General features: G+C 46.7%; 1 protein-coding gene across 8 annotated transcripts in view; it reads left to right on the top strand.

The window, feature by feature from the left end:
* The window catches only part of ETS1 (ETS proto-oncogene 1, transcription factor), a 122,297-nt gene that overhangs the window by 37,318 nt on the left and 69,958 nt on the right, over nt 1-15,021 (top strand). Inside the window, exon 1 of one of the 8 annotated variants that reach the window (XM_024107721.3) lies at nt 11,452-12,022. The exons of 5 other annotated variants lie outside the window; for them this stretch is intronic. In XM_024107721.3, coding sequence (XP_023963489.2) covers nt 11,869-12,022 — 154 coding nt within the window. In that variant the 5' untranslated portion in view covers nt 11,452-11,868. Of the gene's footprint in view, nt 1-11,451; nt 12,023-15,021 lie in introns of those variants that run through there. 2 more of the 8 variants (XM_065570627.1, XM_008171070.4) reach the window with 2 other exon arrangements.

Genomic DNA, 15,021 nt, shown 5'->3' with positions numbered 1-15,021 from the left:
AGGAGCTAACTTCATGTCAAGTTCCCACCAGAACAGAAACAAAGCTCTGTCTCCTCCCCCCATCTCCTTCCTCTCACTTTCTCCCCAGGACAAGAGTTGGGATCTGGGATCTTACTGCTTCACTTGTGTGGAAAGAGGTTTGATGACACTAGCAGCTCCAGCTGTTTCAGGGCTGGAACTGGAGGTCCACAGGAAATCAGCTCATTAGTCTGCAGACCCTCCTCCTGGTTGTCCAGCCATACACTGTTGGTGTGAAAATAACTATTTCAATGGCCAAGGATGGAAAATAATGATTTAATTGGGGCAAGGGGGATGCACTCCACTAATGCTGACTACAGACTTGGCAGAAAGCAACCGTATTTCTCCCTGGTCTGGGGAGCATGTGTGATATGGTAGGGGGAGGTGTTGGACATCTGGAGCGATTTAGCAGTGTTGTGCTCTTTTGTTTGCTGGGCTTTAGCTCATGTGTAAACGCGAATTCCCCCAAAGAAGCGGAAGGCGATGGATGGAGAAAGTGAAACTCGCCCCTTATTCTGAGCAGGAACACATTGTGTTTGGCCGCTCTGCTTCTGCGTGACCCGTTCTAGTGATTCTGAATTGAAGCTGAGTCAAGACAGCGTGCTGGACTTGCTGAGCCGATGGGCTCGACTGTTCTGGCAGCTCCTGTGTTCCTACCGTGCGGAAAAAGATCATCTGAACTTTCCTGACAGGCCAAAAATGTTTCAAGATGGATTTGGGGTGAAGGTCAGGTCAGTTCTTATTTTATCCAGACCAGGTTGGCCTCTATTTGAGAGACATATTTTGCCCTCTTGCCCTTGATGCCAAAACACTAATGAGTCTTTATCTATATTATATTGTACTCAGGTTATGGATCCAATCCTTTTGCGGTCACAGTCAATGGCAAACTCATGTGAGAAGGATCAGGTTTCTATCTACTCATGCTACTATAATTTTGGGGCTACTCTATTCTTAGGAAGAACATAGAATGTTTGCAAGGTATACATAGATATTAAACACATCCTCTTTTTGGGGAACTATATCCAACATTTATAGGAGGGGGATTTATGCAATATAAACCTATGTAGAGGAATGAATATAGTTTTGGGAATCAGGAAGTCCTGAGTTCTAATCCCAGTTCTGCCACAGATTTACCTTGGCCAAGTCATTTAACCTCTCTGTTTCAGTTTGCTTGCCCATCAAAAAGGGATAGGAATATTAACCCACCCAAGAAGGGCTTGTGAAGATTAATCAATAAATGTTCTGTGCGTTGAAAGATTTTGGATAGGTTCTTCAGTCTAGAGAACAAAGTGGCTGGAAACTAAAGCTAGTTAAATTCAGATTTGAAATAAGGCGCAGGGTATTTTTTTTTTTAAGTGATGGTAATTAACCATTGGATAAACTTACCAAGGGATGTGATGGAGAATCTACCACATGGCATCTTTATGTCACGACTGGGTATCTTCTGAAAGATACACTCTAGGCTTGACCAGCAACTGGATGTAGGAATTGCTGGGTGAAATTCCCTGGCCTGTGCTATGCAGGAGGTCAGACTAGATAATTACAATGATCTATGACTGTATGAATACAAAGGGTCTGATTTGCAGAAGCACTGAGTGTCTCCAACTCCAGTTGGAGCCACTGAGCTGCAGGCATGCATGTTATTATTCTTACTAGCTAGCCGTGATGGGGGCTGGGGGTGGGCAGACAGATAGGGACGTGAAATGATCTTGTACTCCTAAAACCATCCTGTGAGCTCCATGCTACCGATTTAAACATTTCAAAAACTGAAGTAACTGGTGGTGACGGTGATAACAGATAAATAAGGGTGAGGATCTTTCCACTGAGGTTGGAGAGCCCTGCAGACCAGCTGTCTCCTTCCCATTTGTACCGGCCAGGCTTCTGGGCTGAGAGAAGCTAATCAGGAGACCCTCATGGGGAGAGAGGCGTGTTATTTAATTAGCCTTACAATGGACTGACTTGGAGACACGTGGTGGCTCTAAGAGAGGGAGATAGATGTCCTTTTAGCTGGGCTAATTGTTAGGAAATAGCGGGGTCTTTGTTCAGGCCTAGCATGCGGCCTGTGATCTCTCAGAGCCCAGGGGCTGCCCCGCTTATAATTTTAGACAGATCTATTCAGGCTTGCTCTGTAGCGCAAGGCAGAACAAGAGCGGCATTGTTGTGCAGCCAGGATTGCCGTCCAAAACACCCACCCTGAAAAATGCAAACACGTGTAGAGCGGAGTATTTTCTCGGCCATTTATTCTCTATAAGGCAGGGCTGCCAAGCGGAGACAATTGGGAGGGGTGAGATTTCCAATGTGGAGAGCCCTGAGCAAGACTTTTTTTTGTTAAATGTACACAGACAAAATCCTTTACTGCGAGAGTGAGGAACTCCTTAGAAACAGCTCCCGAATAAGCATCTCCTTTCTGAAGGAGCAGATCTGGCAGAGGATAGATTAGGACTTTACTGGGACTGGGCCCACTCAAAACGCCAGCCGCAAACTAGCCAAGGGCCTGATCCTGCAGCTCCGTAGATAGGCAGCTGGTGTGCCGGAAACACAGCTTGTTACACTAATCATAATCCTTAGCTTGAGCTTCCTCCATCTGTGTGTTGCGTCCACCTGTTGTGTCTCATCAGATGTTTGATTGACATCTCTCTGTGGCAGGGACTGTCTTTCCATACTATGTGTGTACAGCCCCTGGCACAGTGGGGCCCTGTTTCCTGATTGGGGCCTCCTGCTGCTACTCCGATAGGAAAGATGACTAACCATAATTCTCCCTCTAGTGAGTCTTTCCATTAAAGCCAGTGTAAAGGTTCTCTCTCAATCTAAGTAATTACACAGCCCCCACAACTTCAGGAGCTCAGCGCTTCCCAGGTACTTATGGATTGATTTTTACAACACCCCTGCAAAGCAGGAAAGTATTATTATTATAGTATAGATTGGGAACTGGGACACACAGAATGATCTGCACAAGGTCACAGAGGATGTATCTGACACCACTAGGAATTGATCTTGCAACAGCTGAGTGGGGCTGGGCTGTTTTCCCATCCTCTGAGAATATTCAGGGTTTTGAAAAATGTTTTGGGCTGGAATCGGGATGAAAAGTCAAACTCTCAAAATTTTCAGGGACCAGCAAACTGGAAAAAAAATATCAGTTCAGGTCAATTGAAATGTTTCATTCCAATTTGCCACCTTTTTTCTTTGTAACTTTTCTTAGTGTTAATTACGTTAAATTTCAAAATGAAAAGTTGTTTTGAAATGCCCCTCGCCCCTCCCCTTCCCTTCCACCGAAACGTTTTGTTTCAAAAATGTGGACACTTTTTTTTTTCAACTTTTTTTTTCAAATTGGGAAATTCATTGAAACTGACCCATTCCCGTGACCTGAAAAAGAGCTCTGTGGACCCCAAAACTTGTCTCTCTCATCAACCAAAGTTGTCCACGATAAGATATTCCCTCACCAGCCTTGTCTGTCCCATTCCCTTGAACTGTTTTGGTTTCAGTGAATCAGCATTTTTCAATGAAAATACACATTGTCAGAAAATTCCTCAGTAGCTCTTCTCCTGAGCCCCTGACTGGTGCCTTCCCCACATGGCCATCCTTAGGGTGTTGAGGGATGTGTTCACTTCCTGAACCACTCATGTTCATTTTGCTCATACGGCTGAAGCATTCAACACGCACAATTATATCTGTTTGATGGCTGCAGTTTCTTAGGCTGAGTATTGTATTAGGCTGAGCTTTGGGCTTGGACTGTCTGACTGCCAGTGCCCTCATGGAAACAAATTGCGGTTCTCCTGTGATCCCTCTTGGAGTGAAGTTGTTAAATAACCATGACGAAGCAGAGAAATATGCATTCCAAATAGCTGTTTGCTGTGTGGAAAATGTCCCCCTGGTTTGTCAGAGTAGTAGTAGCGTGTGATTCCATTGCACATTTGGGAACAAAAATCCCAATTTCTCTGTGGGAGAGGATAACAGAGCAGATTAAATCTACAATCTGGGATGAAGGGAGAGGCTGGGCAATGTATAGAGATGAACTCAGAATAAGAATCAGAATTTCCCCGAAGTCCAAGTGGGGTCAGACCTGGCATTCCAGTCTAGACTCGTTTCTAGCAATACAGCGTGAGTGTGTTCTCTATTCGTTCACTGCCAGAGTGAATGCCAAAATCAAAGTCACAAGCATAAATAAGTTCTCTGGGTCTCAGCCTGGCTCCATTCGTTCATATTACAAAGCTACTGAGCTTGTTGACATACTTCACAAACATTTGATGCTCTTGGCTCCAAAGAAGCCCAGGGCTGGACTAGCAGGGATGCTGCATATTGGCTCTGAGTGGGTGGGTGACCCTGAGAATGGAATAATGGCAAGTCAGGCTGGAGGTGCGTTGGCATGTGGTGAGGAAGGCAAGGTGCTTGTTGTGTTTGGAGTAATTGTGAGGAGTCTAGAGCTAAGTAACGAAAAAGCCAGGATACTTTTATTAGGAGTTCAATGCAACTGCCTGAGCAGGTGAGTTGGAACAGTCTGTGAGCAGCTAGTACTTCAGGGTGGGTTACAAAGATTTCCACCCACACAGCTCTCCAAGCAGGGTAATGAATGAGTGCCAATGTGCCCCACTAATGAACTTCAACAGGAAGAGTTACCTTGCCAGGACACCGACTGGCTACCCATGGTGAAACCAAAGCCAAGAGTCTCCTTCCAATTATTCCGTTTCAGTACGCTCCAGAGGATCAAAGTTGTTACCCACCGATGGCTGTGTGGAGATCTGTGTGAACTGAAGTGGTGGTACCTTTGTGAGCCATCTCAGCTAAGAAGCTAATGAGTGGATGAGTAGTGGAGGCTGTCAGAGACAGTTCACCCATATGGGTGACTGGGCAACAAAATTCAATGTTCATAAATGCAAAGTAATACACATTGGAAAACATAATCCGAACTATACATATAAAATGATGGGGTCTAAATTAGCTGTTACCACTCAAGAAAGAGACTTTGGAGTCATTGTGGATAGTTCTCTGAACATATCTACTCAATGTACAGTGGCAGTCAAAAAAAGGGAACAGAATGTTGGGAATCATTAAGAAAGGGATAGATAATAAGACAGAAAATGTCATATTGCCTCTATATAAATCCATGGTACGCCCACATCTTTAATATTGTGTGCAGACGTGGTTGCCGCATCTCAAAAAAGATATATTAGAATTCAGAAAAGGGCAACAAAAATGATTAGGGGTATGGAATGGCTGCCGTACGAGGAGAGATGAATAAGATTGGGAAAGAGCTTGGAAAAGAGACAACTAAGGGGGGATATGATAGAGGTCTATAAAATCATGACTGGTGTGGAGAAAGTAAATAAGTAAGTGTTATTTACTCCTTCTCATAACACAAGAACTAGGGGGCACCAAATGAAATTAATAGGCAGCGGGTTTTTAAAAAAAAACAGAAGGAAGTATTTCTTCACACAACACACAGTCAACCTGTGAAACTCCTTGCCAGAGGATGTTGTGAAGGCCAAGACTATCACAGGGTTTAAAAAAGAACTAGATAAGTTCATGGAGGATAGATCCATCAATGGCTATTTGCCAGGATGGGCAGGGATGGTGTCCCTAGTCTCTGTTTGCCAGAAGCTGGGAATGGGCGGCAGGGGATGGATCATTTGATGATTACCTGTTCTGTTCATTCCCTCTGGAGCACCTGTCATTGGCCACTGTCGGAAGACAGGACACTGGGTTAGATGGACCTTTGCTCTGACCCAGTATGACCGTTCTTATGTTCTTAGATCTGCACTGAGGGACAATTAGGGAAAGCTTGGGTGATAATTGTCATCCAGATCTTGGTTCACTGGGGACTCTGGAGCTCAAGTGTATGAGTCTTTCTAGGTTCTTATGGTAAGATGCAAGTTGCCTACATCTTCTGTGAATCACGGACCCGTAACACACAGCAATAGTGGGTCCTGGGAGTCGCGGGCCAGAGCAGTTTGAATGCTGGAGAAGCCCCCATTTATGTGCCATGTTAGCTGAAATTGGGGACCAAACTAGGGACTTCAAAACGTAAGTCTCTGCAGCTCAAGCTGTGGGCCCCGTAACAGACTGCGGTTCCCTGTGGATCAGGAGGGACACACAGCATATGCTGACTAATGGGTTAGACTTACCATGCTGCTTTCTGTCTGTAAAGAAAAGACTTGGGTCACCAGGCTGCCAATCCAGCCCCATTTACCAGCATAAACCAACCGTCTCTAATGCTTCCCAGCTATTCTGGTGCGTGAAAGAATTTCTCATATCGTTTTAAATTCCGGGAAAGGTATCTCCCTGAGGAACGCACATGGCAGCCGCTTACTTTTTCCTCTCATTGCCTTTCACCAGCTCCACACCCAGCAACCTCCTCCCTTGCTTTTTTCCTTTCTTGGGGAGGTGACCGCTGTGCTTTCCCTCAGTGACCCTCTTGCAATAAATCCTTTCATGTCTCTGTTTCCCCTTGGAATCACATGCCATTTGTTCCCTTTGCTCCTGATTTTTGTCTGATGCCCTCTGGATATTGTTTACTTGACAGGTCATCAAACCGAGGCCCTGGCCACTTGCAGCCATTAAGAAAATCTCATTGCAATTTTGGGCCGGGCTTCAATTTGGCTAATTACATTCTGCTATAAATAGCCCCCTGCGGTTTTAATTGGCTAAGGGAGTCTTAATTTCCTGTCCTTAACTGCTGCATGGTGGTGTTGTGCGCTGTTAAAACAGCTGTTGTGTTTCACCCCAGACCTGACTGCATCTCAGGGGTTGAGGGGAGGGAGTGGAAGTGATTCCTTTATGCAGTCAGTAGGACATCATTTTGAGAATGTGCTCTCTCCTCGGCAATAAGAGAAGGAAAATTTGGAGGAGGGGAGAAGAGGGGGGCATTACAGCTGCATAAAACCTGGAAGTTCGCAGAATAGCTACTTTCATACTGCAGTTTGGCTCTGCCAAATTGAAAGGGCCAGAACCAGAAAGACATGCTGGGAAGAGCAGTATTGCTAACCCCAAGTCACGAATGAGGCCCCAATCTGTGACACCTTTCACCAACACTAAATTCCTTTATTGTTATTATGTAAAAAAAACAAAACAAAGGCCTCACTGGGAACAAGGGGACTTTGTCTGCCCTTTCTTTGTTCCAAAGGACTGAGAAACAACCGGGTTCCATTGTAGAAGGAGGGCAAATGGTTATCTCTGAACAACAGCAGAATCTTTTTAACATATCAGTGAGAAGAGGGCCCATTCTCAACATCTCAGCTGCGAGATCATGTCCTCCACTGTAGGAGAGAAGCTTAATGGTGATGAACATTCAGTAAAGAGAGAACATGGAAAGAAAGGGGAATCTTGAATGTTCAAGAGGAAAGATTGCAAACAGGAATTGGTCTGGCAAGGGCTGAGGCTAACTTGAACGCAAATGGTCACATCCCAGCTGAAGAAACTACTCAGTGGACTTTTTCCATGCCTTCCCAAACACACACACACAGCCCTTGAGTGTCTCAGCTGGAGTTCAAAGCCGAGGCTTTCATGTCTCAAGCTCTGAAATGAGCCCACATTAAGGCAGCAATGAGACTGTTGCTGGTCTGAAAGAGAGAGGCTGCTCTACTAGGAATTTTCTAGCTGCAGCCTCCCAGATGTTCCCTTCTCTCCTGATCTTGTGGGTTCTCCTACCAATACTGTCTCCAGCTCTGGTTTTCTAGAATTTGTGGTTGGATTTTAGTGCCTCCTTTTCATCCCTGGAGCAGTGAAGTGGAACAGAAGTTTGGGGGAGCAAGAAGCTACTACGACCATGCTGTGACCTCATCTTGTTCATTTGGCTGGGCCAGAATGTAGTGGGGAGTCTAAGAATCTGTGCATATGCCTAAATATACTTCCTAAGAAAAACCTCTTCATTGCATTTGACCAGAAGAGAAGATGCTCGCTTCAGGTGCTCGGGATCCCAGCCAGTCCATGGAATTTTATCACCTGTAGTAAGATTATTGCCCCGTGGGACTAGGGCTAGACTACAGGAGATGAGGGCTTTGGGCCCTCTGGCAGAGTTTAATTCTCCTGCCTGTCATTCTAGCACTCTGCATATCCCACTGGCTGACCCTTCCACGCTCCCTCCTAGGTACATTCTCATGGGTGATGTTGACAGCCCATCCCCATCAGCCAGCCACTGGGGCAAGACTCTGAGCATGTCTCGTCTTGTAGCATGTGTCATCTTCTGTTTCATTCTGAGGATTGTGGTTTGCTGCAGGGGGCTGGGGCTCAATGTGAACAGCCTGGATTATCGAACGCCGCTGAATGGTTGGGTCATTTTAATACTGTGGGGACCACAGGTGCACTTTGATGGCTTCATCATTACAGCCAAAAGTCTGCAGCCAGCTATGTAATCGGTCTCCCCCTCCCCCAACGCACCATTCCCCATAGCAAATTACAGCATGCATGTATATATGCTCACACATACATAGTCCTTGAGGTTACAGCATTCCTGGGAAACATAGGAAGGGAAAGATTATCGGCCTGTGTAAATTGCATCATGTTTCCCTTCCCAGGCCTGCACTGGAACAAGTCCGACAGAAGGGCAGCTGTTTCTTTTGCATCAGCTTTTGATTTTGAACTGGAAAGGTTCTGCTCTACCCTCCTTTCTTTGTTACTCGTCTCCACTTTGTCTCTCTCCCTGTTTCCCAGTTATACCAGGAGAAGAGCAAAACTAAAATAAAAATCTACAAAGAGAGCAAAAGGGAAATACAAGCCCTCAGCCCAGCATCTCATTAACAGAGGAACAGGGTGAAATGAGAACCGTGTAGTGCTATCGATCACGCTTTTTCAGGTTCAGAGTTCCAGTTTTATTGCTGCATTAGATACCGAAGAAGAATGATTATTACTTGTGCACAGCTTTTTATATGCAGGTCTCAAAGCACTTTTCAAAAGTGGGTAGGAATTAGCATTCTTGTGGGGAAACTGAGGCATGGAGTGGTTCAGGGACTGACTTTTTTGAGCTCAAGCAGTGAATCAGAGGCTGAGCTGGGAATAAAATCCAGCAGCCTGGTTCTCATTTGTGCTAGTGTTCCATTGCTAGAGTGGGGTAAAGGGGATTTAGGTGCCTAAAGACGAGCGCTTAGTAAGATTATGAAAAGCACTGAAGTGGATTTCGCCCCTGATGCTAGATCTGCAAATGGACTTGGGCGTGGCAATGCTGAGCCATAGTTCTGGTGCGGTAGGTGTGCCACGGTATCAGGCCCCTCAATATGCCTAGTGTGAGAATCCTGCCAAGGCTTTGGTGTGAAATAAGGTGCCAAACAGCTCCATGGCATCTGAATGCAGGCAGTTTTGCCCATGCTCACAGGCGGAAGCTTAGGTGCCTACAGGATTTTACCAGCAGAAACTTAAGAGCAATGGGAATTTAGGCACCTATGGGGTTGGGCAGCAGCTGAGTGGGGGTTTTGAATGGTGCCTAAATCTTTTTGTGGTTCTAGCCTTTAAGTTTAATTGACTGTCAATCTGCTTCTTTAGGCACCTAAACACATGGAAAATTTGGCCATTAGTGGGAATCAAGCCCCATGGCTCCTGACTCCCAACTCCGTGTCCTTGTTATTCAACTCCACTGCCTCTTAAGCCACATGGCTCTTGCCTCTAGAAATGTGCTCTAGGTCAATGGTAAAACTACCACTAGGGACAACTAGAAATAGCCCTGAGCTACCAAGTTTGTATCTGCATCTAGACATAGGTAAGTTTTGGAGATGAGTCGAGTCTAGTCAGATTCTTATACCTGTTAGGAATCAGGATTTTGGTTCATCCCTTCCTAGGTAATAGAGTTAGCCATGCAATTTGGATCCAAACTGCCTCCCGTTTCTGTGATGTTCAGATCTGGAATGGAAAATTCAGCCCAGCTCTGAGTAAAAGGATCCAGTCTCTTTCAGCGTATAACGGAGACTGTTAGCTTTTGAGAGTGAGAACCACAACGGCAGGTTGCTAAGGACATTTGTTTTGGTCTTCTTTGCACTTATACCGGTAAATTGACGTGACTCATAAGTTGTTTCTTGCTCTGCCGTTTGTGGTCTGAAGTTTTTGCTACCTATAAAACATATTTTATGTGAAAACCGAGATTCTTCTCTTCAGTTAAGTTCATGACACACTGGCATGATATTGATCTCAGATCTTTATAACACCTTTCCAGCCCCTTTACAAACCAGCTGGGCAAACTAGAGCTGTACTGAATAACTTCCAACCATCCCAGGCATGCATGCCCCCACATGCATGTGCACTCTCTCTCTCCCTTTCTCTCCCCTCCCCATGCATGCGCACACACACACACACACACACAAACTCCAGAATACACATACATTTCCGCCCTCCCCCGCACAATCCCATCAGCATGCATGCACTTCCCTGAGCATACATGCCACACACACAGCCAATGAATGCAGCCACTTCTGGTGTGGAGTGCGTCCGGCTGTGTAACCGTGCACTGCAACTCTGACAGTTTAGGTGAGGGAGTGAACGGTACCATCTTCTTCTGAAACTGCAGAAGGAATGCAGTTGTCTTGGATTTGACAAGAAGTCATCTTGGATCATCAAAAGTGTCTCCATGGAATAGCTTGCCATGACGAGTGGTGTTTTCTCATTGAGTCCTAGTCAAAGATTCCTAGTGCTGTTTTTTATATAAACAAACATCTTTTTGTTCAGTTTTTAGCTGTGAACAGACGCTCTGGGTGACAGAAGGCTGTATGAAGGCATGTAGCCATGCAGTTATCTCCTAGTTGGGCCTGAGCCATAGCCCACTGAAATCAATGGAGAGTGTGTCCATTGACTTCAATGGGCTTTGGCTCAAACAGCTATGTGTATATCTGAGACCAAACTGTGGTATCATCCCCATAGTCTTATCTGCTTATTTTTATCCATCTCTCCTTGAAAAGACCTATAGGATTTCATAGAGAATGCTAGGGATAGGATGGCTTAATTGCTCTATAGCATGGAGCTGCTTCTCTATTCAATTCTCCCTAGGTTTTCAGAGTAAGTTCTGTAGCATCCTAGTGGGGAGCAGCCTGATTCAATTCTATAGGACTTTTTCCGGGGACGTTCCTCTCCAACCCCACCCTAGAGAAGGGGCTGGAACTTTCTCTTCAGTCAGCTGCTAGATGGGACTCGTTTCCCCTCTCAGCACTATATGGATAGGGCATGGGACCTTCTCCCCATGCACCCTAATGGGAGAAGCATGGGACTTTCCCTCTCTTCAGACCCTATCTATGGGGCATGGGACTTTACCGGAACATGGGGCCTCCCCCCTAGCCGGACCCTCTAGTTGGGCAGGGAACTTCCCCTCCCCGCATCGGCTGGGTGTGGCAAGGCCCCTCTCCATTGTGGAGGGGCTGGTGCGCCCTGCCCTCTCCAAGGCGCCCGGAACCCTGCGCGCCTCTCTGGGCTTTTGAGGCCGGCTGGGCGGAGGAAGCCGGGTCCCTCCCCCGGCCGCTGTCACTGAAGCTGAGCCCGGCCCATCTCCCTCCCCTTCCCTGCAGCCTGGAGCTCCTCACCCCAACCGCTGCTCGCTGGGCTGGGGGTGAGGGGGGGGGGCGCGACTCAGCTGCGGCGGCAGTGAGAAGATCCGCCCTAGAAGAATAAGAGCGAGGGAGTGCGGAAGGCAGCGAAAAGAGAAAGAGATACCGACCCCGTCGGGCCGAGGAGGAGGAGAAGGGCCAGGCTGAGCGTGGGACCGGGGAAGGAGGGAGGGGAGGAGAGACGCTCCCCCTTCTTCTCCAACTTTGCGCCAGGCAGGCAGGGGCGCACAGCACCCTTCCCAGTAGGGGGCCCCGGGAATCCAGGCACCAACCTCTCCTCCCCCCACCCCCTGGACACTGACTATTTTAACATAAACCCGAGGGAAGCAGGGAGCGAACCATGAAGGCGGCGGTGGACCTGAAACCCACCCTGACCATCATCAAAACCGAGAAGGTGGATGTGGATTTCTTCCCTTCCCCGGGTAAGCTCGCCGGCGGCTGCCTCCCACCCCCACCGGAGCTAGGAGCGGGGGTGTCTGTGGAGAGGGCGGGGGGTAAGTTTCACGGCTGGGTCCTTGCTCTTGGGGGCTCTGCGTGGGGGTAGATTAGTACATTTCACTGGTTCTGGTCTGTGCGCTCTGATCCTGGCTCGGGTTATTAAATTTCACTGCTGGAACCTTAGGTCTGGGGTCTTGGCTTTTGGGGGGACACGGGGTTAATTTTACGACTGGATCCTTTGGGCACTGATTTGGGATCTTTGGTGCTTGGGATTCATTTCCCTGCTGGATCTATGCTGGGAGAGGTATCGCCTGGTCCTGGGAAGGCGATCACAGAGGGAGAAGTGTGTGGTGTAGCTGCTGTCGGTCTCTAGCTGAAGTTCATTAGGAGGGTTGGTTGCGGGTCTGTTCCATTGCGGCCCCTTAGGTTCTGCTTGACCAGGTTCTAAGACTCTTGTCCCCTGGGATTCATGAGAATCTTTTCCCTCGGTGCAGTTTATTTTTGCAGCTGTTCTTTTAGGAGGTGGGAGATGGGGGTAAAATATTTGCCTTGCGAGTTTTGCAAAATGTGTGGGCTGAAATTGTAACCACCCTCCACTCCCCCCCCCCCAAACTTTTATTGTAACGGGATCTGCTGCGGGCGACCTCTTCCCTTTCCCCTCCCTCCCTCATAACTCCCCGTATACAAGCATGAGGAATCGAGACACGCATTTAGGGAAGATGGGGATAAAGCAAAATGCTCTGATCTCGGATCAGTTGGAAGACTGTTTTATTGCCTACACGAATGCTTCTCTCACGTGGTTCTCCCTGCTCTAGCTGGTTTGTTAGACTTAGCGAGAGACATCTGACTAGGGAGAGATTTGGAGAAGGGGAAGCTTTGATCCCTTTTACACAGAGAAACCACCTCTCTCCCTCATTCAAATATCAGAGTGATTGTATTACTGAGGCAGCTCTTAGTGGCTCAAGCAAGATCCTGGAAATATCTTGTGCTCACCAAATCCGAAGCCTAGCATGTGGGCCCCATCCGCAAACACGTTAAACATTTAAACCAGAGAGCATTGCTACTGCTGTTGCTTCTCTCTCTTTCCCTGGAGAATTTGTGTGCTGGGAGGGGGTGCTGATGTTATCTTGAGAGGGAGTTTCAATCACATGTTGCTATGTGTTTATTGTTACCCGCTTTAAGTTTAGCTACTGCTCTCTGTGGTTAACACTAATAGTTCAGCCTCTGCCATAATAAGGGCTGCTGTTCTCCTTCTAACCTCATTTCACTTGCTTCTCTGTCCCCCAACGCTAAAGCAACGTCTATTTCAGCTTTTGTTGGGGGGAGCGGGTAGGTCTTTAATCACGAAAGGGCCTGCAGCGAAACGTTTCCATCTAGGTTCAAGGGGGGGGGGGGGGGGGGTAAGCTCAGCCCCATTGCTTCTCTCCATTGCTAGACTAGTGGCAAGATCTCCTGTTGATTGAAATTGGCGTTTCTGGCTTTTGTAGGGTACCAGTGTAATAAGTAAATAAACCAGTCAGGGAGTTCTGCATTTCTTGGCCAGTTATTGAGGTTCTAGGAAATCCAGTCTGGGGTCTGTTCCTGCCAGTTGACGTGCTTTCAGGCTACATGTGGGAAATGAAGTGACAGCTGACAGTAAAAATACAAGGGGCCGGCATGGTTTAGTGGTTAGCATGCAGAGATAAACTACAAGCCGGTATCAGATCAGCTTGTCTGGAGATAGCTACAGTAAATCAATACATGCATAGGCTGCACAACATCACATGCAAGTGCAACGTATTTAACAGGCATCCATCCATATGCAGTACCTAGATGTATATGCAGCCTGATTTTTCAAAGGCAACTTCAGTGGTAATTTGCAGAGGCTCACCACCTCTGGCAATCAAACCAGTGATGTCTATGGCTCTGTAATATTGCAATACTGGGTACAAATTTCAAAAGCACCTAAGTCCCATTTTCAAAAGCAATTTGGGCACTTAAGAGTCTAAGTCTCATTGAAAGCCAATGGGAATTAGGCTCTTAATGGCCAGAGTTTTAAAGGTATTTAAGCACCGAAAGATGCAGATAAGTGGAATTTTCAAAAGTGGTGACGCAGGTTTGGCGCCTAACTTCCACTGATTTCAATGGGACTTCGGCCCTCTTTTGAAAATCCCTATCTGCATCTTTAGGTGCCTAAAAACATTTAAAAGTCTGTCCCAAAGTCACTTTTGACGTTGTTAGCCATTTAGGCCTACTTCTACAAGCTCTGGTTATGAGAGTCCTTAAACAAAAGATTATTCCCATGTTTAAGGAATACTGTTCCTTTGTTCTGCAAGGTAAAGGCAGGGAGATATGATGAGCAGAAGTATCTGGATTTACTGGGGATATTTGTATGGAGGGGCTGGGGGATTTATTTTGTCTCTCTACCCATACTAAGGTGTCTGTTTAAATTTTAACATCTCCGGGCACTAGTCAGTGACAGTCATCTTTGCCATTTGCCCAATTCTGCTCTGCACCCATTCAATAGTTTTGGGATTGATGGAGTTCCATGCAGGTAAGGTGAGAGCAGAATTCTGCCCTGCTCAAGTTGTTTGGTGCTGTTTGGAGAGAGAACCTTTTCCCATTGGTTCCATTAAGCTGAGTTTCTTTTCTGTACATTAACAAGCCCATTAAAGTTTAAACCTGATTCTTCCTGTGCATTTGAGGACTGCAGGCATTTTTTAACAGTTGACCCCAAGTTCAAACTTTGGCTGAAAGAACACTAAAAAATGAGATGACTTCCTATCGCGTGTAGTTCCCGTTGCTTCTGTTTTGGTGGTTGTACTGCTCTTGTGAGCCAAAGTCAGTGTTGTCAATTAGGCAGCTTAACCCTTTTCCTCCCTTAACTTTTAAAAGAAAAGCTGAAACTTTCCTTCATGTAGTTTAATGAATGTCAAGATCACGGGGTGGAGCTGGACTGCTGTCTCTGGAAGCTGATGATGATGCTCTGTCCATAGAACCTTAGACTCCCCCATCCTTACCCTCTGAGGCTGCCAACAAAGGTGGCAGTGTTTTGGGATATGGACATTTGCTTCAC

Source organism: Chrysemys picta, chromosome 16 (genome assembly GCF_011386835.1).
Source record: "Chrysemys picta bellii isolate R12L10 chromosome 16, ASM1138683v2, whole genome shotgun sequence".
In the NCBI taxonomy this organism is placed as follows: Eukaryota; Metazoa; Chordata; order Testudines; family Emydidae; genus Chrysemys; species Chrysemys picta.
The sequence above is the reverse complement of the archived record's forward strand: the minus strand, read 5'-3'. Positions and strand labels throughout refer to the sequence as shown.